We start from the raw sequence: 27,428 nt of genomic DNA on the forward strand, positions 1-27,428 counted from the left end.
GCACACATTTTTCTGTTATTTTGTTAAAAAAAAAAACATTCCAATAATTTAAATACTTAGCATCTACAATATCTAAGTGTTGCAACAAAACTTCTCATATGTACATAGATAAATATAAAAATATATTCCTATTGTATTTTGTTCAGTCTATATACTTGTTAAAAATATTCTATGTGTATACCTAAAATAAAAAAAAGATTTAAAAATATTGTATTAAAAAAGAATAAAAAAAGAGTAAATCAGTGAAAACATTATGTTTTTGTAGTATTAATTTTTTTTTTGATGCGTGATTTCTAACCTCTTTGTATTTTAAATCATTTTTAAATATATATTGAAAAAATATGTTATCTAGCGCATTTATATATTTTCTAAATATGCATATCATTTATTATTTAAAGAAAAATGTAAATAATTTTTTTAATATTGTTGAATATTAAATTTGTGAAAGTTATTTTAAATAAAGCATTTATGTGTTGATGTTTAAATTATCTTTATATGTATTTAAATAAAAAAATATGCAAATCACGGTTTGATTATATGTAACTGTAATCGAGCATATATCCCTGAGCAAACTTGATATTCCCGTCAATGTACAAGAAATTTCATAAATAATATCAGTAGTGACTTACTAGGAGTCAACAATACCTATCTTTTTCCTATATAGAATGACTATATATCGCAAATCATTTAAATTTTGAGTGTTATTCAGTATATTTTAAGTAATTCATTTTTTAATTGGAAATGCTACTTCTTTCATCGAATATTGATTAAAATTTATTCATCAGTGACAATTTTAAAATGTCTAAAAAAGAAAATAGCAAATTCTTTCACATCCTCATGTTAAACTAAATAAAATGCCACCAATGTTGCCTTTGGTTTTTGGGCACATGGAGTATGAATTTGCAGTCAAGGACGTGGATTTCATATAGGCGCAAAATCAGTACTTACCTTACCTTACTCCCATGTCATATAGGAACCAGTTATTCCCTACCTTACTAAGTGGTGCCTACTTCACACGTTCGGACAGGAAAGGCATTTCTGCCCGTTGGGTCGATTGATGCTGGAGGACAAGAAGGGTATTTTTACCTCCTGCACCGGCCTCATTTCAAATTCAGAAAAGAAGGAATTACATATTTCATGTTTTTATATAAATATTATGTACGAATCTCTGCGTCTTAACTAAATGTACATAATTATCTAATTCTATCGCCAGTGGTCCGAGGCATAAAAACATCTGTCCAAAATGTGTTTACCAAACTTACTTTAAAAAAAAAAATACGATTGTGGTTTCCAGATTCCAGAGGAAAAAGAGTTCTAATAAATTTACAAAATATATTTTTAGAAATTTTATTAAAACATTAATAAAATACATTCTATTTTCACAGATGTACTAAAGTATTAAAGGTAAGTACAAAAATGGTGTCTTATTGCATGTAAGAAGAGAAAAAAAATCTTTGTGTTTGGATAATTCTGCATCTCCAACATAGTGAAAAAATAGTAAATAAAACTATATATATATATATATATATATATATATATATATATATATATATATATATATATATATATATATATATATATATATATTCATGTATGTATATTTGAAATATCTTGGGCAATGTGAATTGTGCGATAATTTAACAGGTGGAAATAGTAGACAATATAGGAAATAGTATGAGGGTATTGAAAACAATCGGCGTCCTCAAAATGTCACATTTTCCGAGATTTAAGAATATTCTTAACTAAAAATATCATGCAATTTTGTAAATAATTGCATGGTTCACAATCAGTTTGTATCAATAATGGCATCACCGAGAATTCTACAGATTGTCGAGGTAAACAATAGACTATTCTAGTCAAATCTATAGAAATCACTGTAAAATAGGATTGTGAAATTCTTCTTTATGTGTATTGCAATTGTTTCTATGGATTTTTGCTTTGTGGTAAAACTTTTGGTATCAAATCTCCAAGCAGAGACCGAAAAATGTAACAACACCTGTAATTTTTTTATTGTTAATAATACTGTTATTAAAAATAAATGCTCAAATATATAAAATTTGTTTCAACAGATTTATGCCAAAGCACAAATCAATGTTTCCAACTTCACTAGATAATTGACATATTATTAGATAGAAGTCAGACAATGTAAAATATGCATGTTTCACTCTGTGACCTTTTCCGTGAATAGGCTGAGTGACTACTCAGAAACATGCTAGATTTCCTATAGTCAGGTGCACGAACAAAGTCTTAAGCACATTCAAAATTTTATATTTTTGGTTCTCTAGTTGGTCACATTTGATTTGGCCTCAATCACTTTATAAGTAACAATTACTTTGTAATAATTATTGTATTAAAAATATAATCTATTTTGTATATTAAAAGGTTTGTTAATTTTGTGGTATGGTAATATAACACTCTTTATCATTCATCATTCACTTTGTGTAATGCGATTTTAAAAAACACTAATTCGTTTAAAAAAATCATTGTTGTATAAATGTCAGACCGTAACAATTTCATTTTAATTTACATTGACCTAATGATGGAATTATTATTCCGAAACAGGTAGTAACGAATTAGGTTTTTTTAAGTAGAATTACACAAAGTGAACGATGAATGATAAGAAGAGTGTAAAAATATATTTTCCCAACATTCGTGTCAGTACCCTTATAATAAACGCTATATCTGTATAGATAATAAAATCAACTGTATTTATATTCCTTATGATTTAGGCATAAGAAATATAAATATATAATTTACACCATTTTGAGTGTCACCAAATACATACTTGTTCACAAATCTGGATTTTCTTCGCTTAGGAGTGATTTTTTACATTTTTTGACATCTCAACATAGATGAAGAATGATATGGAAATCTGGGTTTACGATCGTTATAGGCTTGGTTAAATGATCGCTTTACACACGTGTAACATTCACCAATTCTGCCCATGATTGACAACCACACTACTTAATTGTTGGAACTCCTTGATGTATTGATCAAACTCGTGACACAGTATATGTGAGTTCATGACAACCATCTATGTTGGAATAGGGAAAGCTTTTATAAAGCAAAGACTCTTTCCTTTTTTATGCAAGGTCCAAATATTGGATTAAATATATAATAACTAGTTGATAGAAAAAATATGCATTTGTTAGTCCCAAATAGATGTTACATTTGAGTAGTCCACTTGCAAACCACGTTATGTTAAAAAATTAAGTTTTTTAACCAATGGCGGCAACCAGTAGAATATTAAATCTTCGACCGATTTAAGCTTTTTTGAGAGATTTTGGAAAGTGAACTGTTGATCGGCATAGTGAGTTTTACAAGAGTATTGATTTTTGTATTCCATTTTATTCCTAACTTAATGAGTTTTGGCAGGAAAATGTTAAATATGGACGTTAATATTTTTAATTGTCTACTAATTTGAGCCAAAAAATTGCACTTTTTAACATAATGTGGTTTGGAAACGGACTACTCATTTGCTGAGTTACTTATACATCTACTGAGATATAGGGTTCAGAATCCGAGACCAGGAGCATATATTGTTTATATAACAGATTCTTTAAGAGGTAAATAGGAACTATTTTCAGTATTAAATCCTGACAACGCACAGACGTCTTCCGCAAGGCGCCCTTCATTAGCGCGAATTTCCAATCTGGAAATAAAATAAATAGGGTGATAAAAAATTGTTACTGGAAATGGAGTAATTCACGCATTTTTGTATGTTTTGTATATGTGTGTGTATGCAAGTGTCCACCTCCATAGTGTAACGGTTAGTGTGTTTAGCTACCGTGCTGGAGGTCCCGAGTTCGATAGGTAGTTCCCTAGGGGGGGTGAAAAGAAATATTTGTGATTTTACACTCTAATATTTATTCAATATTACCCTGGACTGTCCCCTGAAGCGCAGGAGTGATCACCTTGCCTTTGTGTAAGTGATGATCAAGATAACACTGTGTCCAATACATCTTTTTGATTTTTGTATTTTGTGAAAATCAAATATTTGTAGTTTATATTAGCACTTTTAATCTAATTTTATTTCTGATAATATCTATTGTATTCTTGCCAGTGCCCTTTATTATAACCTAAAATATAATGTATACCCACACACAGGCCATGCCTTTGTGGGATATTTTTTTGTATTTTTATTTCATATCTTTTTGAAATATTACAATACAAAGTTAAATGCAAAGGAATTTAAAATAAAGAAGAGACAGTTTGTGGATTCCATATGATTTTTTCACTCTAATATTTACTCAATATTACCATGGACTGATACCTGAAGCGGAGAGCTGATCCCCTTTCCTTCATGTGTTAACAATCAAGATAACACTGTGTTTATATGATGCAGTGCCCTATGCACCATTGGGTGCAGATAAGGGTTAGAAGAGTGTATGCTAGTGTGTGCCGGTGCATTTGTGCGTGCGTGGTTGTGTATATGTATTTTTCACCTTGATTTATTGTGATCAATGGACCACAGATCTGGCATGAACTTGGGCTTCATGGAGTCCAGGAAGTGCTGGCGCCACAACTGCTCCAGCTGGAACAGTCCCCCGGGAGTCCTGGAGAAGTGTTCAACGACCAGTTGGCCGTGGGTCTCGTAGTTGGGATTCTCCTGGTTGAAGTTCAGCCCGTAGGCCTTCTTCAGCATGTCGTTGGTGAGTTCCGTGGCGCCGCCGAAGTAACTCAGGATGTCGTTCTTCAATTTCTCTTTTCTTTCGTGGGGTATAATGTGCTTTCTGGAACCTTCCAGCAAGGCCTTCGCTGCAGACGCCACAACCCTACAAGTTTAGGTAATAATTGTGGCATTAAAAAAAAAATCAACAAATAATTTTTGATTTTTTGAACACTGAAGTTTAATTTATACAAGTATATGCCTCTGTTATCTAGTATATTTCTATGATAATATTGTGATTTTATTTTTAATTTTGTATAATTCCGGATGGCGACTGACAGAGACAAGTGGCTGACACAACAAGGCGCTGCCTTTAGAAGATGATGATGATAATTCCGGTTTTATACTGTCATGGGTTTTTTTGGTTAGTTTATGTAATTTTTATTTGTGTATTGATTGGGTATTTCATCGTATAAGTTTTTAGCCTGACAAATATACATATATGCACATGCAGAAATATATACACACAAATATAATATATAACCAAGCTTTTAGGAGGATACATCAAGTTTCTGAAGCTAACCTTGAAATTTCCATCTGATCAATCAGAAACATTTCATATTATAAATGGATTTATAATATTTATTAGATGGAATAGAGGATAAATATGCTTCGAAAAATAAAGGTTCATGGTATGTATAGGAGAAATGTTTACTAACTGATTCTGTTGATTCCTGGTGTATTTAGTAGCATTTTTATCATCAAATGGAGCGCTGCACACTTCCCCGAGCCGCTGCCTCAGGAGCTGGTCCCGAAGGTTGCTGAGCTGGTGACAACTGGTGCACAGAAGCAGAACGTCGTGAGATGTGTGCGTCTTCATCACAACTAAAAAGTGATGCAACTATCATAGCACACGGCTAGTTTTTAACAAAAAAAAAATTTGGGAATTGCATTTATTTACAAGGATATTTTCTAGCTTTTCTCGAGTATGTGAATATAATCCAGGATTCGAACCTCACATACAAATGAAAATGTTTCTGCTTGGTAAAAAAAAATGCTTCTCTCATCTCATATGTCGCTCACTCCTTTCAACATCGTCATAAATAAAAAAACTCGATTTTTCAGGAGATTGTTTTTAAAGTTTAAAAATATAATAAAATTTATCAAAAATAAATATCAAGCCACTTATTGAACTTTTTACTGTGCAACAGATCTTTTTAGATAAAACCTGAATATATGACGTTGTTGAAAGGAGTGAGCGACATATGATATGAGAGAAGCCGCATCTCAACTCACCAGGAAACAGTTTCCTGTACTCTCTGGGAACGACATTCTTTCTTATGTAGGAGTGTGTCTTGCCACAGACGACACAGTGATTGGCTCTCGGCATCTGGTAATACTTGTCCACGTCCACCACCCCCTCCCCGGCGGGCTTGAAGTTCAGCCTTATCGTGAATGGGTCATCGCACAAAATGGTCGCTAGTCCTTTGTCGACGTACCTTAAGGTAGAGAAAGGTAGGTAGGTAGGTAGGAGAAAGTAGAAAATCATAGAAATTAGGCGCAAAATCATTTGAATTGATAAATCAAAGGTTAATCTGTAAGTTGTCGATCGTCAATCTGATTTCTATCAAAATTTGAGCAAGTGTATTTCACATCACTCAAAAGCTCTAGAAAACTTTACAATACTTTAAAAAAATATATTATTATAATTTTACAAAATTTACTTTAAAAGTATGGAATAATGAGGCAATTTTTTATTATTATAACTAACTAACTAACTAACCACCACAATGCTTACTGCAAGGGTAGGCAGAGAGAATAGAATGCCACACAAATCTCTTTGCAAACCATCTTTTTCTCTTCCACAGTCATGCATCTCCTCGTACATACCCGCCGATTATACCAACTCCTGACCCGACCACTTTCAATTATTTTAAAACTTGATCACACCAAGTTTTCCTCGGTCCTCCTCTGCTTCTATTACCAACCACATTTGCCTCATAAAATTGTTTCACTATTCTTTCCCTTGTCCCATTCATATTGTACTTTTATTTATCTCCGAAATGTGAAAAATAATTTTTATGCACTACTATCTCCCATAATCTCTTTGAGTTTCAGATTGATAAGCTCTAATCAGTTTTCAACGCTGTAGCACAATTGATGACCGGAACTCCTAAATATTTACAATTCTCAGAAAACTTGAGATAACTTAATTTGTTGAAGTTTTTAGAAAAACTATGTTAAAGGTTTGCTGGACAGTGTTTAAGGCAATTCGCAAATATATCCAGAGATAATCAACAGAAGACTGGTGACCCTTTGATCAGCAAGCACATCAGCTATCAGAAGAATATTGAAACCATAACATTGTTCTGATATAATTCTCGATGATAAAACTCAAGATCTTTTCTGGATAGCAACCAGATCAAGTCTAAATTCTCACATTCACACAGCGCAATTATCTATAAGTAAATTGTAAAGCACCTTTGATGTGATATTTCACAATTAGTACAATTATCAGAATTTGATATTCTGTATAAACTTGTGTCCGACCCATCATGACGTATGAGATTGAAAGTAGAGCGGGCATCGTTGGCACAAAAAACGCGCTTAGAGTGTCAGAAATGAAGGCTCTAAGAAGCATATCTGGCAGGAGCCTACGAGGAGCCTATCAGGGAAATATGCGAGATCCAATATGTCGTTAGGTGGGGAAGGCAACGAAGGAGACAATGGTATGCGCATGTGAGGAGAATGGAACCATCTAGACTCCCCCACATCACACTGTAAGGCCTACCCCATGATAGGACGACTCCCGGGCAGACCACCAAAGAGATTGATTGACAAATGGGAATCGAGGCTAATCCCTCTTAAAAACAGGCCACAAGGCATATACCAAGAAGAAGAAGATATTCTGTGAGTAGGTCCTAGGATTTCCTATATATATCGTAGTCATGCAGGAGAAAGTGACCAAGTGCATTTTGTACAAAAACGTGATCATTGACTATTTGATATCTTACCAGCTGAATATTGCCCTGAAAAAATCCCTAAGGATTTTAAATTTGGAAGTATTATATATATATTGACTTGTTAAATGACTAACTTCATTGATGTTTATTTTCTCGCCAAGCAAAAGTGACTTAAATGGCCTTCCTAAACATTTTACGTTTTGTCAGTCACTTTGGTCACTTTCTCCTGTACGACTACGATATATTTATATTGATTACTGGTACATTTTGGAAGAACCAGGAGGTAGCCACAGACGGTGCGTACAAATTGCAAAAGCATTCTCTCATTTCTTTTTCTAATGTTAATAACTGTAGAATAGAGCAATATGACACATAGCTAGCGTTTCAAATATTGAATAATACACATTATTGTTTTACCATTTTGCTTTTTTAATGTCACATGTGCACAGGACGTCTCCATTTTGTTTCTGCATGAAGCAGTTTTGATACAGGGGGCGGGATCTAGCAGGAGACTGGTAACCTCTCTTGGGTTGCTTGAAATTCGGTCGGCCTAAACTGAAAGATAATATTTTTTTTACATAAAAAGGTTTAATTGTAGGATAATCAGGGTCATAAGTGTTTGAACCAATCTGCTAAGCGCTTAGATCTCAAGCTTGTCTCAAGCGGTTCAGGGCTGGTCGTGTGCTCACGCTCAATTAAAAAAAAAAATTATGTTAAATATTGTTAGCTTTTTAGATTTTTTTTTCATTAATTATATTTATTTTTAAACTCCTTACCCTTCAATAACTCTTTACTTTTCAAAACCATTTAATTAGTTTGAAAAAAAACTTATTTTTTCAATGCAAATACAATGTTTCAAGAAAAAAATCATTTACGTAAAATGTTACCTGGATTTAGAGAAAATAAAGTTGGGACTTAACAAATACTTGGCTCTAAAGAACTAATATGTAATTGGCATCTTTTCCATGTAATTCAATAATTTTTAAAGGAGTTCTAGTACTAACCCACATCGACATAATTTAATTTCTATTTTAAATAAGCTCTTGAGAAACTGAAAATACTATCATTTTCTTCTTCTGACCCTTATCCGCACCCAATGATGCAGAGGACAATGCATCAGATTGACACAGTATTAACTTGATATTTAATTATATAAAGGCAAGAAATCACCCCTGCATTTTAAGTACCAGCCTAGTAATGAAAATAGTATTTGAAGCAGTTTAACAATTATTAAAATACTTTTATTTTTGGACTATGAATGAAAGTGCCATGTCAAAAAAACTCCTACTAAATGCACGGCATGTTAAAACGAGCATTATAAAATACTTTTCGCTTTGTTAGGTGTATTAAGTTATCAAAAATAAAGAGAGTAGATAGGTACCTTTCGTGTTGCTGGTTACTTATTAAATTCTCAAATGTGCCTTCATCGTTTTTAGATAAAAATTTACTATTTACTCCATTGTCATTCTTTCTGTATTTAAATTTCAAATTGACATAATTTCTGCAAACTTCGTCTATAGCATTCCATTTCTCGTGCATGGGTTTCCATTTCCAACCGATGCCGTATTTAGAATGCAGAATCTTGTTGGTTAGTTTTTTGAATATCTCTACGCCTACGTGAGCGTCTGTGGCTGCATAGTTGAGTTGGGTAGTGGACAGCGAGTCCGCTTCCCAATTGGAGCAGCGGATTCTCCAGGTCTTGTCCAGTTGAACATTGAGGAGTGTTTTAGACAGAGCGGAGAGCCCTTCTGGTTTTTCGGAAGCCTCTACGGCCAAATGCCTTAGATCCAATGCACCGTTCAAAGAGACGTCGTAGTCGTGAAATAAATATTTGGCATCATCGATTGGCGCAACACCCACTTTTAAAATGGATAGATCTTCCAATATATTCTGTAATAGAAAAAAAATGTAAAGAAGATAATACTTCTTTATGAAAGCGGCATCACAATCCGCATCCATAGGGCACCGTTACAATTAATCATCCTATCGGAAAATGTATAATTTTTACAAATGGCATATTTCACATTTCGCTCACTCCTTTCAAGAACGTCGTAAATCAAAAATCGACAATTTTCAGTTGTGCATGTTTTCGGAATGCCCAGAAAATGTACTTTATCCCAGCAAAAGAGGCATATTTTTAACATAATATTTACCCGCTACAGGGCAGAAAGTGTTGTTTTTGCATTTTGAAGAAATGGTATTGTTTAATTATTTTTTTACTATACTTAATATTTTTCAAATGGAGAAAAAAAACTTCTCGTATTACCTAAAAAGATCTGTTGCACAGTAAAAAGTTCAATAAGTGGCTAGTAATTTATTTTTAATACATTGTATTATATTTTTATTTATAAGTTTTTATAATATTTTTATTATATTATATTGTTTTTTTATTTATACGTTCTTGAAAGGAGTGAGCGATTTGTGAACTAGACAGCTATAGTATACACACAGATTCAAGGTGGCGCAGAATTAATCATCCAATTTTGTTTATAAATAAATTTTTTACTAAATAAAAAAAAAAGATTTTGAGTGACGTAGTTGTTAAGTAAAAACGATGATATCCGTCAATCAGCTCCTGCCAGTATTGTGCACATTTGTGCCCGTTTTATCAATCGGTTCAAATCTCAAATATGATTGATGTATGATGCCATTTGCAAAAATTATAACATCTTCCAAAAGGGTCATTATACATGCACATATTACCTTTAATTCTTGGGGAACACATCGAATTTTGCAGAGTCTAAACAGCGCGCAGAATCCGTCCTGAGAAGACAACTGCAGCAGGGCCACGGGGTGACGGTGGCCGTCCAGGGTGACCCATTCACAGTCGAATCCCAACACTCGATACTGCGAGCATCCTCTACATAAACAGGATCAATCATAGGCTGTTGTTATCAAATTAAATTATGAAAACTACTTATTGTAACTGCACAGTTGGTAGAATTCCATATTGAATTGTTGGGTAATATATCCAAAATATAACAAGGTTTTTGTTGGATTGAATTCTACATTTATTTATGTTTATCTTAATACGTGACGCGTTTCGTCTTCTTAGGAAATTATCAAACGCTCCTTCTTAGGACATTATCAACAGTGTCAAACAGCGAAACGCGTCACTTATTAAGATATACATAAATAAATGTAGAATTCAATCCAACAAAAACCTTGTTTTATTAACAATTATGAAAATTACTACAGCAAAGCATCAACAAACAAAAAAAAATTTAAATATCACAAACACAAATTTCTTCTTCTTCTTCTTCTAACCCTTATTCGCACCCAATGGTGAGTAGGGCACTGCATTGTATAGAAACAGTGTTATCTTGATCATTAAATATACAAAGGAAAGGTTATCAACCTTCCGCTTCAGGTACCAGTCTAGGGTCATATTAAATAAATATTAGAGTGAAGAATCACTGATATTTATTTAGACCCTCTTGGGAATCGAACCCGGGGCCTCCGGCATGGTAGCCTTATGCGCTAACCACTACATAATAGAGGCGGACAAAAACATAAATTAACTTATTTATTGACTTGGCGTTTAATTTGTAGAACTCCATTTTAATTTATGTATTAATTTTAAATCAAACACAGATTTTTTGAGTCTACTAAGTTGTATTTTATTAACAAAAAACACATAAAAAATTATATTGTGACAATTGTTTCGCCTTGTTAGGGCATTATCAAACGAACGTGAAGATCAAATGGACTACGGTCCTTATGTAGCTATACAATTCTAAGTGACAGTTTTAACACGTGCAGCGATAATTTATGTGTTTTTTGTTAATAAAATCAACTTAGTAGACTCAAAAAATGTGTGTTTGATTTAAAATTAATACATAAAATAAATTAACTATTTACAAAATATCACTATTGCCCTCTGCTTTGCTCTATACCTTGAATTTATAATTCTGCTAGTTGTTCCACAGTTACGTCATTTCGATTTTTATTACCAGGTTGAAAAATGTATTTGTTTTTAATTTTTCATTACCAAGTCTGCGTTTGTTGATGAATAAAATATATATCTACGAGTTCTTAAAAGTGTCACCCTAAAACAGGTACAAAGCCCGACTATATACTAAGTCGAATTCGGGTATATATGTGTATATGTAAATATGATCCAGAAAAAATATGTGGAAAAATCTTTATTGCATCTTTTTCCAGAAAATTTTCTATATGTATAGTTGTCGGGAGATATTCTTGCAAATCACAAAAAAACTGTTGTTTGTTTATAAGCTCCTTTAATGCTAAATCAATAAGCCATATTAACACATTTCGGGCGGGACTTTTTTACGCCTGCGGACTGCTGGCGACGGAATTTGGTAACTGTATAGTTTAGACTTTAACAAAGAAATTGGTTCATAATATTCATTTAAAAACCTTAAATAATTCCTTCTTTTCTGCCTATAAAATGAGGCCAACGCGGAAGGTAAAAATACCCTTCCCGTCCTTAAGCATCAATCGACCAAACGAGTAGAAATATCTTTCCCGTCCGAAGTGTGTTAACAATAAAATCTTTGTTAAATTTTAGTCATTTTAAACTGATGACATTAATTTTAATCATTGTGACTACATTATTTAAAATTTTATAATAAATATTAGAGATTTTTTTTTCAAATAAAAGCGAAGCCAAGATTGAATAATTCACCGAAAAAAATATTAATGACGAGATTTTTATCTTACTAAATATAATATAATATAAAGGTAATATTACGAAATTTTGTAATAAATGGTGTAAAATGAAGTAAACGACTTACAATCGAATTTTGTTGACAGCATCGCGACATTGCTCTCTCGAATTAATAACTTCTATTTTCTGAAATTCCAATGGATTTTTATAATTAAATACACTTAAAATATTCTTAAATATAGTTTTCCTGTATTTCAGTAAAACGAAAGCCAGTCCCACAACGCCCGCTGTAATAATTGACGTCGCAAACGTTTTAGATTTATTCGATTCTGACGACATTTTCACAAATATTATAAAACTGAAGAATCCAATAAAAAAAACAATTCACCCTTCTACAATTCAAATAACCAAAAATATTATGACGTATTCTAGAATTGACATTTGCTTTTATTTATATACCCACCCATACCTACCACTTCTTTAGATTGGCTGCACACGAGTGTTTTTCGCAGGCGTTTTCCGTTTTCGTAATTCCGAATGCATGAAACCGACGTAAAAATTCTAAATTTGGTTCATCTATCATTGAGTGGGATAAGTTCTGTAATTTTTTTTTAATTTCACGAGGGACGCGAGCATGCGCTGCCTGGAAAAGAGTTTGTGACATCACAAATACCCTTTTCATAACACATTTTCGATCACTGCCATGTGACAGAAACTAGTCAGGTCAAATGGAAAATATGCATGCATTTCGAATTTACATCATCAGTTTAATTTATTATTCAATTTTATTTTTATTTGGTTCCAAATTTCCCTTCTTGGCAGTCACCATCAGCGAAGAAATACCTGCTGAAGAGAATATACTTATAAAAGCGAGTGTTGTTTTATTGCTAAACTCAACTAGAGTGAAAATCATCCGCCCAACTAATTTTGATTGAATCCATTCCACTCCTATACCTTGTTAACACCTCCTCCGCGATGGTGGGTCTGATCAGACCCACCATCGCGGAAAATTATTAATTACTTAATAGGTTATTTTTTTACGTCGTTTTCCTTCAGTGTAATCGTTTTTCAAACAATTACCTACAAATTGAGATATAAACAAAAATTATCGGACCAGATTCGAATGAGTTATTTTAAAAAAAAAGAACAAATAAAAGATCAAAAATCATATTGAGTAAGGTCAGTTGTTCCCTATCAATGTGTTAGTGTGCCGTCTGCCGTGCCTTCGAACTCCCCAAAACAAAAGCAAACATTGTCAATCTTTGGCGATTGATTCTGTATATTGTTTTTTTTTTTACATTCGTTTTAAACTGATTTATTTGTTTACTTGTATGAAAAATACTAAGGATCACGTTTAAAAAAAGTGTAATTATTACATAAGTTGTTAATATTTTCATAAATTGATTCGGCAGTTACTTTTTGGTAAAATCTAACCATTTTTAATTTAAGTTTTACTTAGAAAATACCACAAATAGTGGTAATATATAGTATATAATAGATTTATGTATATATACAACACCGACATACACAAAGTTACTAACTTCAAAACTTCACAATAAACTGTTTTATGTTTGAACAATTTCTAGTTTTAAAAAAAAAATCTTTTGACACTTTACCACAATGAATGGCAGGAAAAAAAATATCTCATAACGAGATTGGACGACTTTTGGACAGTTCTAAAATTGAAAGAAAAGTGAGAAAGTAGTGTAGATGACAGTGATTTAGAATTCAAAAACCTTAGATACAGAATTTGAAAGTGAAACAGAAAACGTGGTTTTGTAAGAAATGTCAGTAAGTGATGAAGACATCGATTTTAACAAGAAAAGTAGCGATTGTCTTCTGATTTTTTGATAATAATTTACTTGTCAATATTAAAATTAAATTTGTTACCTATTATGTCTAACGAACTTGTATATAAAAATAATTTATACCCAAAAATTAGTTTTATTTAGTACCGTACAAAATTATATTCATAATTTCTAAGACCCGCAAATCTATGTAAGAAATGGCGAACATTAAATGAATATTTACACCATTTTGGGCAATTCTGTTTATATTTTTCAATGAAAATTTTACCATTTTCACTGTATTTAAAATAAATTTTAATTGCATTATGGACAAAAATTTATCTTGAATTATGAACTCAAGTCAAAATCCCAGAATCATTTTGTGGTTTTTGGAGCTAACCGCCACGTTTTATATTTGAAGATAACAAATAAAAGTTAAAAATTCTATCTTTTATGATGTTGACTTAAAATATAGTTAAAAAATTAAAAACACAAATTATTTGAATTCAGTAAAAATAAACATGTTTACAACCACTGCTTCATGCCGATCATGCCTCACGCGGATGCGACATGCTACGCGGTGGTAGTTAGCAGCTGCGCTCGGTCGAGTTCGCATGTAAAATGATGCGCTTGGATAATTTAAATTCAAAACTATCAAAAACTTGAAAATTCTCATACAAATCTTATGACACATTATCCTATTGCTATGTAGCCTATTTTGATTAATATATAAAATATAAAAACCCGACAAAAAACGCCTAAAAGGCGATTTCTGTACTGGGTCAGATCAGACCCACCACCGCTGGGCGCGTTTTGTTTGAGGGCATCGGGCTTTAGGTGTTAAACTAATGATTTTTTTTCTTGGAGTTTTACCATTAATTCCTGTCTTCAATGTCCATTATGTAGTTAGACTTCGAGGGTTGGAGGTAAAGGTACATTTACACTCACTTTTTTTTAATTATTTTTTTATTGACATAATAAAAATTATTTTATAATAAAATATGAAATAATAATAAGTTATTATACAGACCTGAATGATGGAAGTTTAACTTCTGAAACATGTAGTCTATAATAAAACTCAAGTGGTAAAAAACAAGTGTTTTCTTTAATCATTATAAAACTTTATGCCTTACTTAGCTATTTTGCCCTTCATATATTGGCAATTCCCTTTTTGGGATCACACATTTGGTCCATTTTCTCGTTAAAAAAAATTATAAGTTGGGTTATTTTTCCCATACTTGTTTCATCCTCATCATTATTGTTAAAATAAGAATTCGCATCATAAGAAGAAATTTATCCCGGGACATGTATTGGGGAAAATTCAGAGAATTAAATAAAAAAGGTTTTTTCTAGTAATCACTTTGTAAATTCAGCTTTATGGATCCCATATGAAGTAAGTGACCTAACCACACATCAAATGTTTCTTCGGTGATATTTCACTTGCTTTGGACTTGCGTACAATTAGACCATAAAAATCATCATCAGCATTTTCAGCACCCAACGTGTTGGTGTAACTATAATCTTATGTAATTCACGAGTGAACAATTCTGGGCAGAAAACTTGCGCAAAATACGCGTAATTTATGGAAGCGGAGGTCACGACAACCGCACATCGCGGGGCCGTAGCTCGCAGGCTTGCGAGACAGCGGGTGGCAGTGGCGACAGAGGGAATATATAACCCAAAACTTTTGGCAATCTGAGTTTGAAGTGGGTAAGTATGGGTAGCGTGCGGCATCAGTATAATGTGCCCTCATTCTCGATTGGATGCCATTATACTAGCTACAGAGTACTTGGGTTTACTCGTTAATAGGGAAAGCCAAACAAGAAAACTATAATTGTTCCATAATTTTTTTGTTTTATAGTAAATATTGTATTGTTTGTTTGTTATTTGCCGCTATTTTCTTCCAGATAAATAAATGAAAGTGCAGCGTATTTCTACCGCAGGCACATACATATTTCTACATACGGGTCACAATGAAAATCTACTTTCCACAATAAGCTCAGAAATAATACATATTACTATGATTCCCATAATAAGAATAATGATAATTTATATAGTGCCGATTTTGTAGAATACTAGCTCGAGATCTGGCTGGCTAATCCAGTTGGTTCCTCAAGATGAACATATGGAAACCTTAGGTTTTCATTCATGGTTCATCAGAAAGAACCCAGTGAGCTGCGAATACAAAGAAGATGCTCATGTGGAAACCTCAGTACACCAGTCCCGGGATTGAGTGCTTTAAATCCCGAGATCCAAGGATCGCGATACAACCGTATTCCCTAATCACAATGGGGTTGACACTCTAGATGGGTCCTTTCATTAAAAATACTTGTTTACATATACAGTATTTATTTTTTACAATAAGAGAGTAATACATACAATGAAAAAGTAACAAAATGAATCAAGAATTTCTGTAATAAATTATTGTTGTTTTGGCCGCACAGTGAGTTACGGTATGAAGATTTGGGAGGACTGGCTAGTCAACTCACTGTGCGGGGCAGCGCGAGAAGTAGCGCAGCAGTGGTAGGAGGTGCGATGCGAGAAGAATGAGATAACTGCCAATTTATTTAGCTGAAAATAGAGAAATGTTTACGTATTATGTAAATATATTAAATATTATACCAAATTATATATTCATATGCAAGCATTAAACTAAAAATGATTTATTATTTTTTAAGTAAAGTTATGAACCTAATTTTTACCTGGCAGATTAATATCCGCTCCTGCCTTCATCAGGGCCTGTACCGCATCGAGGTTACCCCCTTGAATGGCATAAATCAGGGCTGTCCGGCCTGTAACCAAGGACACATATCAATGCAAACAAATGTGTAAGTTGAGAACACACATGAGTGATAGGAAAATGCCCACCTTTTGCAAAATAAATTAAAGAAAGATTTATTTTTTATTGGTCTGAATATTTGTATTGTATTTTTCACATTTACCTTTCCTATTGTTACTATCCTACCTGCAGACAAGCCTCTAAAAGAAGAGGTTTTGCGAGTTATTTTTCTTAGAAATAAAAATAAAGGTTACCATTTTTATCCGTTTTGTCAAGTGTAGCCCCTGCTGCTAGTAATATCTCGATTGCTTCCAAGTTTCCCTTCTTGGCAGCCACCATCAGCGGAGAAATACCTACTAAAGAGAAATTACATATAAAGCAAGTGTTGTATTATTGCTAAACTCGACTAGAGTGGGAATCATCCGCCCGACTAATTTACTGAAACAACAGAGAAGTTCTAATGATTCAAGAACAACGTTTCGAAATCGGTTCATATATATTATAGGTTCTAGTTGAATACCTACTTAAATTAACAGAAGGGAAGCAAGATGAAAGCGGATTAATTTCAACACAGATTTATTTGGTTCTAGAAAATGACAGTCAAGAAATATTTAACGTAATCGCGTGATTCTAAGTGCGCTGCTGGAGGGGGGCGTGTCGATCGCTGAGCGGGCGGTAGCGGAATGTGACGCTCCAATGTTTGTTCGCATCGGGCTCGGCTTCGTTCTGCATTCCTCGGTGCGTGTTCGATTATGTTCGTTTGTTGTGTGTTGCCACAATATAGAGCTTCCAAGAATTTGAATAGTGTGGTTGTCAATAATGGGTAGAGTTGGTGAATGTTACACATTCGTAAAGTGATCACTTAAACCAGCCTATGACGGTCGTCAGCCCTGTAAATGCTCAGACTTCCATATTCTTCATCTTTATTTACTGAAACACTATCCCATAAAATACATTCCACTCCTATATCTTGTTAAATAAATGCTTTCATTTCGGGGTTTAACCATAAATTTTTGTGTTCAATATTCCAGGGTGTAGTTAGACTTCCTTCTAGATTCAGGTAGAAAGACATCTCTTAGTCATCTAAACTAACATCAATTATTTTAGTGAGCAGTCGTATCAACTTGCAGACAGACATCTCTGCCAGTTGATACGACGTAATTATATTATATTATATTACAGAGAAATGCAAAAATTCTGAGCCCCTATCTATGTATTATATTTTATATTGATATTTTAAGTTTTAAGTATAGTTGTAGTAAATACATATCACCGGGAGGGAAAGTAAAGGCAGGCCTCTTACTAAATTTCACTCTGATTACTCCAACGCACTTTTAGTTTCTCACACTTAAGGCCAAGTTTTCATTAAACCGCAACTTTGTTTTCTCTAAATCCAGGTAACATTTTACGTGAATGATTTTTTTCATAAAACATCATATTTGCATTGAAAAATAGGTTTTTATTAGAAATAATTATATGGTTTTGAAAAGAAAAGAGTTATTAAAAAAAAAAAGAATTTTAAAAAATATATAAAAATATTTTTTCTATGTATATTCTAAAAAACAAAAAAGTATCCAATATAAATTCTTTAAAAAAATCGAGTGTAAGGATACATCGAGACCTGAGCACAGCTCTGGGCATTCTGATTTGAACGCTTGAGATCTGGGCCTTAACAACAAGAATTAGTACCTGTGTCTTGGCCATGTTGCTGCGGAGTTTGGGCGTGTTCAGCTAGCACCCTTTCCGGGGAGGAGCTGACTCGGGCAGTCAGGGCGTCCTCCAGGTTCTTAACTCTCTGTTCCAACTCGGCCGTTGTGCGTTCTGAGGATCAAACAGTAATATTATTTTTATATAGAGTGGTTATTTGCGCATGTGAGGAGAATGGAACCATCCAGAGATCCCCACATCGCACTGTACGGCCAACACCATGGTAGATGACGGGCAGACCACCAAAGAGAAGGGTTGATAGCTAGGAATCGACATCGCAGGAGGCTAATCCCTCTTAAAAACAGACCACAAGGCCTACAACAAGATGAAGAAGAAGGTTATTTGTGTATCCAATGTACAGTATAATATTTTTATCCATTGTGTTTATAAAATTATGTTTTTTCTTCTTCATTTTAAATTCTTTCCCATTTCACAATATATTATAATTACAAGTAGAAAAAAAAATATTAATACAACAAAAGATCCCACAAAGGCATGGCCTGTGTGTGCGTATACATTATATTTTAGGTTATAATAAAGGGCACTGGCAAGAATACAATAGATATTATCAGAAATAAAATTAGATTAAAAGTGCTAATATAAACTACAAATATTTGATTTTAACAGAAAACAAAAATCAAAGAGATGAATATGAAAAAAGTTAGCAAATATGTATTTACTTTATGATTTATACGTTTGAAGAAGAAGGTACTTAGATCTATTTTTTTAGAAATAACTTAAGCAAAATTTTAAATCGAAACAAATTGATAATTTAGTTTCTCATACTTAACGACAGGCGATGTTCCCGCAGAGTTTGGGCATGTTCAGCTCGCAGCTTTGCCAGGGACGGAGCGGAGCTGGCTTGGGCAGTCAGGGCACCCTCCAGCTTCTTGACTTTCTGCTCCAACTCTGCCATCTTGCGTTCTGAGGATCAAATAGTCATATTATTTTTTGACATCTCAACATAATAAGTATATGAAAATAATATGAAAAATAACTCCTATAATTGGTCCACTCCTGTAATTGATTAACTCCAAAAACGATATGATAAATAACTCCTACAATTGGAGATAATCCAGATTTGTGAAAAGTATTTGGACACACTCTAAACGTTAATAAACTATCTGGTCAAATTTTAAGCTAAAATAATAAAATGGAAAGGGAAATTTCTGGCGTTACTCATGTATATGATTACAATCCAGGATTCGGACCTCACATACAAATAAAAGAGCTTCTGCTCAATAAAAAAGCTTCTTCATCTCACCAATAGATGTCTCTAGTGAAAATTCTAATGATTCTTATAGAATGTTTTGAAATGGGATCATATGTATAGAACTTCCAAGAATTTGAGTAATGTGGTTGTCAATCATGGGTAGAAATGGTGAATGTTACACGTGTGTAAAGTGATCACTTAAGCCAGCCTATGACGGTCGTAAGCCCCGAAAATGCCCAGACTTCCATATTCTTCTTCATCTTCATGTTGAGATGTCAAAATATAATATGAAAAATAACTCCTATGATTGGAGATATCTGGATTTGTAAACAAGTATTTGGACACACTCAAAATGTTGTTATCAAATATAGTAAGTTGGTATAAAGCGATCGTCAGCAAAGCCCTTTGTCCGCAGGTAAGTTGGTATTAAGCGATCGTCAGCAAAGCCCCTTGTCCGCAGGTAGGGAAGTAGTCTTCATGTATGTCAAATTATTTATTAAGATTCTGAATGTCAATGGTACCCATGTCCTGGTGAGGTTGCTGCAGAGTTTCTTCTTGTTCGACTTGCACCCATTCCTGGGCAGCCAGGGCATCCTCCGGCTTCGTATCTTTCCGCTCCAACTCTTGCCTCCAGGCCTTGCGTTCTGAGGACCAAATAGTAAATCAGTATAATGGAATAATTAGCAAAGCCTCTCGTAGATAAGAAAGCAGTCTATAGGTAAGAAAGAGAAGATGTAAAAGAAAGATATGTAAATATTTTGTCCGCCTCCGTGGTGTAATGGTCAGCGTGTTTAGCTACCGTGCTGGAGGTCCCGGGTTCGATTCCCAGGGGGGTGAAAATAAACATTAGTGATTTTACACTGTAATATTTATTTAATATTACCCTGGACTGATTCCTGAAGCGCGAGAGTGATCACCTTGCCTTCATGTAAGTAATGATCAATAAAACACTGCGTCAATTCGATGCAGTGCCCTATGCACCATTGGGTGCGGATAAGGGTTATAAGTAAGTAAGTAATACTTAAGTTATTTCGAAGCCCAAATTCATATGATCTAATGATTTCACACTGTGAATTTAATTTTCTTACTTCAATTTTAATATAATTTTTTTCGAAAATGACTTATTTTTTTAGTCTCTTATTTTTCCACCTATTTTTCTAGTTAAAAAATACGACATTTAGCTTTATACATACTATTATGTAGTAACTATAGTGTATATTGTATTATATTTTATTTCCACTCACAGGACTTGGCTGTCCAAACTCAAAACACAGTAAGGGATATTTTTTTTGCATTTTTGGACTAAGTAGATTCTACTTAGTCGAAAACTGCAAAAAAAATGTACTACAAAAAAAATGTCCCTTAATGTATTTTAAATTTGGACAGCCGAGGTGTGCCTATGTGGGATATTTTGTTTATGTTTTTATTTAAGTTCACGTTTGAGTCCACAAATTGTCTCCAAGCTTTTCAGTCGGCTGCCAGCTCCTTTGCATCCTCCCAAGTCAGATACGCGTCACAAAGTTTTGACGAGAACTGCCGACGAATTGTCAGCAGTGGTCGTCCTGGGCGGCGCGAACCTGACGCCTTGTAAAAGAGGCAAGCTTGACAGTGGCTCTCAGGAGGCATGCGGAGTACATGGCCAAGCCAACTGAATAGCCTTTTCTTGACGGCATGTTTATGTTTTTAATACAAATTGTGCATGGATCGTGCAATGATGAAACGTGAATCCAACTTTGTGATCGTGCAATGATGAAACTTAAATTTATGCAATGTAATGTAAACTTAAAATTTACTGCACACATCTGCTTGGCTGTCCAAACTTAAAACACAGTAAGGGACATTTTTTTGCATTTTTGGACTAAGTAGATTCTACTGTTTGGACAGTCGCGCTAGTAAATGTATTAATCTAGATTCAAGTATTTATTTTGTGTATACTTTTGATAAATGTCATAACACCAGTGAAAGTGTATAGTTACTAGGAAATTTACATTTACTGGGTTATACTTACTTTCTATTTCCAACTCCAAACACTTAACTATTTCATCGTGACCATTCGCTTTAGCCCGGTCGAGTGGTGTTCGACCTAAAAACATTAAATATTATATACATTAATAAAAAAATAAAGAAGTTTCACAAGAGCAGAACTTGTAAAGTATAAGAGCACACTTACTATTATTATCTTTATTTTTGCTTTCAATAATCGTTGATTGGTTTTAATATAATTTTATTACATATAATTATGTATCTTTTTGTGAAACAAAACATATTCCCGGAATAGTTTTAATTGCATTTTGGGTTTAATATTTACTTGGATTTATGATTTATTTGCAATATTATAATTTTTTTTAAATCCTTATCCACACCCAATGGTCCATAGGTCACTCACTGCATTGTAGCGACACAGTGTTATCTTGATCATTAATTGTATTAAGGCAAGGTGATCAGCCCTGCGCTTCTTGTACCACCAGCCAGGGTGATATTAAATAAACATGAGAGAAAATCACCCATATTTATTTTCACCCCCCTGGGAATCGAACCCAGGACCTCCGGCACAGCACCTAAACACGCTGACTACTAGACTACGGAGGTGGACAAGTGGTGTGTATCTATGCATTATTTTACTTACTATTATTCCATATTCCTTATATTGAGCAATCAGTTTTTACTGATGACGCATAAATGTATTCGTGTAACATTTGCTAATAAATCAATATTTATTTATATTTCTGCTAGTTAGATAATTCATGTAATCTATATATAACATGGTATCCTGTACTTCCCTTGCTTGTGTTAGTCATATTACTGCTTATACTAGATACACTTACCCTTATTATCTATTACATCTGTCGCAGCTCCACTCTGTAGCAGCGCTTGCACTACTGGGAGATGACCCCAGGATACGGCTTCGTGCAGTGCAGTGCACCCTGAAACGAAGGATGTACTGTTTATACAGGGAATACGGCCAGCGCGAGGCTATGTTGTAGGACCCCAATACCTATCCAAATAACCTTCCGAGTATGTTATACCATCTTGATCAAAAAGTTCCCGGAATCAGAACCGTGTGGCGTTCTTAGTCACCCGAATTGAGTTCTCTTTTTTGTTCTTCATAGGTTGCCACATCTGTCATTGATATTCTGTGAAATTTTCAGCTTGATATTTGTAAAAGTGACGCTGCATTGAGTACATCTGCGTTTGTGCGTGTTTTAGATTTTTTAACCCTTATCCAATGGTGCATAGAGCACTGCATATATATAAACACAGTGTTATCTTGATCGTTCACACCTGAAGGAAAGGTGATCAGCCCTCCGCTTCAGGTACCAGTCCAGGCTAATATTGAATAAATATTAGCATGAAAAAATCCACTTATATTTATTTGACCCCCCCTGGGAATTTACATATGTACCGTTGGCAAATAAATCAATATTTCTGTTTCTGCCAGTTAGTGATGATTCATGTGATCTATATATAACATGGTGTCCTGTATTTCCATTGTTTGTGTTAGTCATATGATTGCTTCTATTATATAGTTACACTTACCATCTGCCTCTTGAAGATGTACTGCAGATCCACCCTGTAGAAGTGCCCGCACTACTTGGATGGTACCCCTGATACCACGCCCTGTGATGGAGGATAATAATAATACACTTGGGCCTCGTAGAGCACGGTTTTATTTAACACGGATGTATAAATTGTGTTTATTTATTGTAACTGGAGACAGTTGGTAGAATTCCATATTGAATTGTTGGGTAATATATCCAAAATTAAATTAGGTTTATTGGATTGAATTCTAAATTTATTTATGTATATCGTAGTCATACAGGAGAAAATGACCAAGTAGATTTTTTACAAAAACGTGATTATTGACTATTTGATATCTTACTAGCTTAATATTGCTTCCAGCAAGATAATGCTATATGTTCTAAAAGCATGATTACACAGTTACATTGGATGGCAAATACCCAAGGAACAAGCTGGTCTTGTGAAAGGAAGAGGAACAAGAGAGCAGATCCTCAACATCCGCCAAGTGATCGAAAAAAGCCGAGAGTTCCTGACGCCAACAGTTTTATGCTTTATCGATTACAAAAAAGCTTTCGACTGCGTGAAGTGGGAACATCTGTGGAAAGTACTCATGGAGATGGGAGTCCCATCCCATTTGATAAAACTCATCCATGGACTTTATGCCCAAAGTAAGGCAATCGTAAGAATCAATGGCATAAACACTGCAAGCTTCCCCACTGAGAAAGGTGTAAGACAGGGATGCATACTCTCCCCTGACCTGTTTAACATCTATGGGGAATACATCATGCGCAGGGCTCTCTACGAATGGAATGGAGGAGCTTTACGCCATTGGTGGCGTAAAGCTGTCCAATATACGATATGCGGACGACACAACACTTTTGGCCAAAGACCCAAAAGAGATGGTAGATCTCCTTAAACGAGTAGAGATTGAGAGCAAGGCACTGGGACTAGAGATTAACCAGAGCAAGACCAAGATCATAGATCTATCTAAGAAGTTTGGTGATCTCGGGAACTCACTCGAAGGTTTAGAGATAATAAACGAGTTCCAGTTCCTTGGATCTCAAATCAGCAATGAAGGAACTTGTGAAGGAGAGATTAGACGTCGTATCGCCATCGCCAAAAGTGCCATGTCTAAGCTAGACAAAATCTGGGAAGACCGGGGTGTGAGTAACAACACCAAGATGAAGCTTGTCAGGAGCTTGGTCCACTCCATTTTTTTCTATTCTGCTGAAACATGGACTATAAAAGCAGCAGAAAGGAGAAAAATTGATGCCTTCGAAATGTGGTGTTGGAGGCGCATGCTCCGAATTCCATGGACAGCTAGACGCACCAATGAGTCCATTCGCCAGGAACTACGCTTGGGTGGCTTGTCTCTGGCCAATATCTGTACCCGACGGATTCTCCAGTTCTTTGGACATGTTGCGCGTGGCAACGAGGATAGCCTGGAACGACTAGTTGTGATCGGTAGCCTGGAGGGAAAGAGAGGGAGAGGAAGATCCCCCACACGATGGACCGATCAAATTAAGGCAGCAGCAGGCACCTCAGTGGTTGGAGCGCTACGTGCAGCGCAGTCAAGGGATAACTGGAGAAGAGTTATTGCTTCTGCAAAGGTCACAACCCTCAGCAATGAGGATTAAGACGGAGAAGAAGCTTAATATAGTCCTGAAAAAATCCAAAAGCGATTTTTATCTAGGAAGTATAATATATTGACTTGTTAAAAATGACTAACTGCATTGATGTTTATTTTCTTGCCAAGCAAAAGTGACTCAAATGGCCCTCCTGAACATTTTACGTTTTGTAGTTGGTCACTTTCTCCTGTACGACTACGATATATTAATATGTGACGCATTTCGTCTTATTAAGACATTATCAAACACTGTATAAATTGTGGCATATTTTTTGTATTAACATGTATTGTACACGCTTTTTATAACAGTTTCAGAAAATCAAATTAATTAAATAATATGTTTGTTATTAAAAAATAAAGTACATAATCATATAAACTATGTTGGGTTTTTTATTTTTTGGAATGCAGCCCCTTATTTTGTTTGAACTTCAAACCTTGTATAACATGGGTTTTTGTGGAACCTTATAACCGTGTTATACGAGGCCCGAGTGTAATAGTTTTGGATGATTTATAAAGTGCCGTTTTTATAAAATACTACCTCAAGGGCATGTGATATTGAAATGATAAAGATAGAATTCCCTTTTATATTTCACATAGGTTTGCGAAACTTAGTAGCATATATATTATCCATGAATCTTTTTATACAAATGGGGTTTCAATTTACAATGAATTTTCAGGGTTTTTGATTGACAGGTTTTATATTGGCCGGCTTAAGTGATCATCGAGTGATTATACACCATCTGCCCATTATTGAATCAACTCTTGAATGTTGAATATATACAGTATCTCAACACACATTTTCTTGTTTTGTCCTCCCCTTGCGAAGGTGGTGTTCGGATCCTCTGTCTCTGTTCACCCGGGAAGTCCTTCTTTATTCTTAAGTTAATTCTTTATTTTTGTTCTCTGAGTGTAATTCACGGTGTATTTTTTATTTTCTTTTCTTATTTTCTTTGCTGGTTTCTATTTTTGTAACTTATATGTTTATACTTTTATCTAAATTTTTACTTAAGTCTTTATGTTACTTTAGTTTTAGTTTTGTAAATACTGATTTTTTCTTCTGTATTATTTTTTTAGTAGGTTTAGGGATCCTGAGGGGTGGGGACGAAGTGTCAGCCTTTGTCCATACATCCTCCTCCCCCCTCATTAATCAGCAGAGTTTTTATTCCTTAAGAATGAATTAAAATTATTCCTTTATGCGCTGACAAAGAGTCCTCAAGGACTTTATAACTGCTGTGGGTGGATGGTGGGTTTAGAAAACAACAAAAAAAGTATTTCAACAAGCACTTTCATAGTTTTTCAAGTGTTCTCTAGAATTATATCCATACACCCCACTTAGGTATAACCCATTTGTATATGATATCGCTATACTAAAATTCCGCTGCCTCCGTAGTGTAATGGTCAGCACATTCGGCTACCGTTCTGGAGGCCCCGGGTTCGTTTCCCAGGGGGGGTCAAATGCATATAAGTGATTTTTTTCACTCTAATATTTATTCAATATTACCCTGGACTAGTTAGTACCTGAAGCGGAGGGCTGATCACCTTTCCTTCGTGTGTTGACGATCATGATAACACTGTGTTTGTATAATGCAGTGCCCTATGCACCATTAGGGTGCGGATAAGGGTTTGAAATACTAAAATTATGTATTGTTGCTACATTCCTTAGTGAATCTTGGAATATCTTACCAGGAGGATTTTCCCCGGTTTGGGTTATTTTATGTTGACTAAGGAGAGCTGCGACCCTCTCCACATCTTCATTTGCTGCTGTCTTCAGTAAATCTTGTCCGGACATCTGTAGAAATATAATTATAATAAAATACAGCCATTCTACCATAAGATTCAATATTCATAAGTATCAATATTTGGAGAAAAAAAATTCTCCACCATTTTCCATCGTTCGGGCGTTTGTGCACTACACGGAATTTTACTGTCCGGCACTTCAGTTAGCTCTTAGGGCGTTTGTCCACTGCACGGGATTTCACCGTCCGGCAGTCCGATTTTGAAAAATGAAAACGACTTCGACAGTTTAGTGTGATCGAATTTGCGCGCAACGTGTTCACGCACCAATGAAGAGCACCGATCCGAAGAAATATGGAGAATAGTAGAAGAATAGTGGAGGTAGTATAGTCAGTTTGAATATTGGCTTACCATTTTGTGGTTGTGGTACTGGTGCTCCTACTATGAGGGAATTAAGCTTAAAACAGTTTTATATTCAAAACGTTGTCTGGTGTCGTCCTCGAGAATGTTATCTCCGTTATCTCCCCCACAGACTAACTAATTTATCTCCCCGATACTGTTAAGACTAAACGACGTGAAACGACGCTTCGAGCAAATCGATCACCGGAAACGGAAACGTAATCAGCGAAATAGTCAACAAAATCGCCCGAATAACAAAATGTGTTTTTACTATTCTTAAGCAATTCACTTAGAAGCCGTCGATAATATAACAGCAAACTCAGAACATGGGGTTATAATTCAAAACCGTTGAATTTATAAATTTACGAAATATCGTAACGAAAGTTTACGAGACAACACGAGTCGAAGCCGACTTTCGATACATCTGATTACATATCATATCGCGTTATTTTTTCAGGTTG

The 27,428-nt window shown here is 34.5% G+C and overlaps 2 protein-coding genes across 5 annotated transcripts; both read right to left on the reverse strand.

Moving 5' to 3' along the window:
• Window positions 1-18: 18 nt before the first annotated feature.
• Window positions 19-12,625, reverse strand: Exd2 (Exonuclease 3'-5' domain-containing 2). Its single transcript, XM_088267713.1, has 8 exons — window positions 12,330-12,625; window positions 10,276-10,432; window positions 8,954-9,462; window positions 7,990-8,127; window positions 5,906-6,108; window positions 5,329-5,494; window positions 4,446-4,775; window positions 19-3,652 (listed from the first exon to the last, which is right to left on the reverse strand). Exons 1-8 carry the CDS (start codon window positions 12,539-12,541, stop codon window positions 3,544-3,546), a joined length of 1,824 nt encoding a protein of 607 aa, XP_088123839.1. The 5' UTR covers window positions 12,542-12,625; the 3' UTR covers window positions 19-3,543.
• A 3,693-nt stretch (window positions 12,626-16,318) lies between these two features.
• LOC148304813 (uncharacterized) lies at window positions 16,319-27,393 on the reverse strand. Of its 4 annotated transcripts, none has more exons than XM_088267709.1 (11): window positions 26,980-27,393; window positions 26,518-26,623; window positions 23,226-23,306; window positions 22,514-22,612; window positions 21,697-21,771; window positions 20,210-20,332; window positions 19,262-19,399; window positions 18,458-18,589; window positions 17,023-17,121; window positions 16,692-16,781; window positions 16,319-16,560 (listed from the first exon to the last, which is right to left on the reverse strand). In XM_088267709.1, the coding sequence occupies exons 1-11, from the start codon at window positions 26,980-26,982 to the stop codon at window positions 16,553-16,555; spliced, it is 954 nt and encodes a 317-aa protein (XP_088123835.1). In that variant the 5' UTR covers window positions 26,983-27,393; the 3' UTR covers window positions 16,319-16,552. The 4 variants fall into 4 exon arrangements, with proteins under 4 accessions (XP_088123835.1, XP_088123834.1, XP_088123837.1 ...); XM_088267708.1 differs by having other exon boundaries at window positions 17,023-17,124; XM_088267711.1 differs by lacking the exon at window positions 23,226-23,306.
• Window positions 27,394-27,428: the final 35 nt, after the last annotated feature.

Source organism: Brachycentrus maculatus, unplaced genomic scaffold (assembly GCF_059751285.1).
Source record: "Brachycentrus maculatus isolate JH-2025_06_01 unplaced genomic scaffold, ASM5975128v1 h1tg000303l, whole genome shotgun sequence".
NCBI lineage: Eukaryota > Metazoa > Arthropoda > Insecta > Trichoptera > Brachycentridae > Brachycentrus > Brachycentrus maculatus.

Bases quoted from the DNA above. Each gene is read 5' to 3' on its own strand.
- Exd2 (XM_088267713.1), bottom strand. From the start codon at position 12,541: ATGTCGTCAGAATCGAATAAATCTAAAACGTTTGCGACGTCAATTATT. The intron at 10,433-12,329 runs GTAAGTCGTTTA...CTGTTTATGTAG, and splicing joins GCTGTCAACAAAATTCGATT to AGGATGCTCGCAGTATCGAG. The intron at 9,463-10,275 runs GTAATATGTGCA...TTTCTATTACAG, and splicing joins GTGTTCCCCAAGAATTAAAG to AATATATTGGAAGATCTATC.
- LOC148304813 (XM_088267708.1), bottom strand. The intron at 21,772-22,513 runs GTAAGTGTATCT...TAATGTTTTTAG, and splicing joins AGATGTAATAGATAATAAGG to GTCGAACACCACTCGACCGG. The intron at 16,782-17,022 runs GTAACCTTTATT...CCTTGGTTACAG, and splicing joins TGACAAAACGGATAAAAATG to GCCGGACAGCCCTGATTTAT.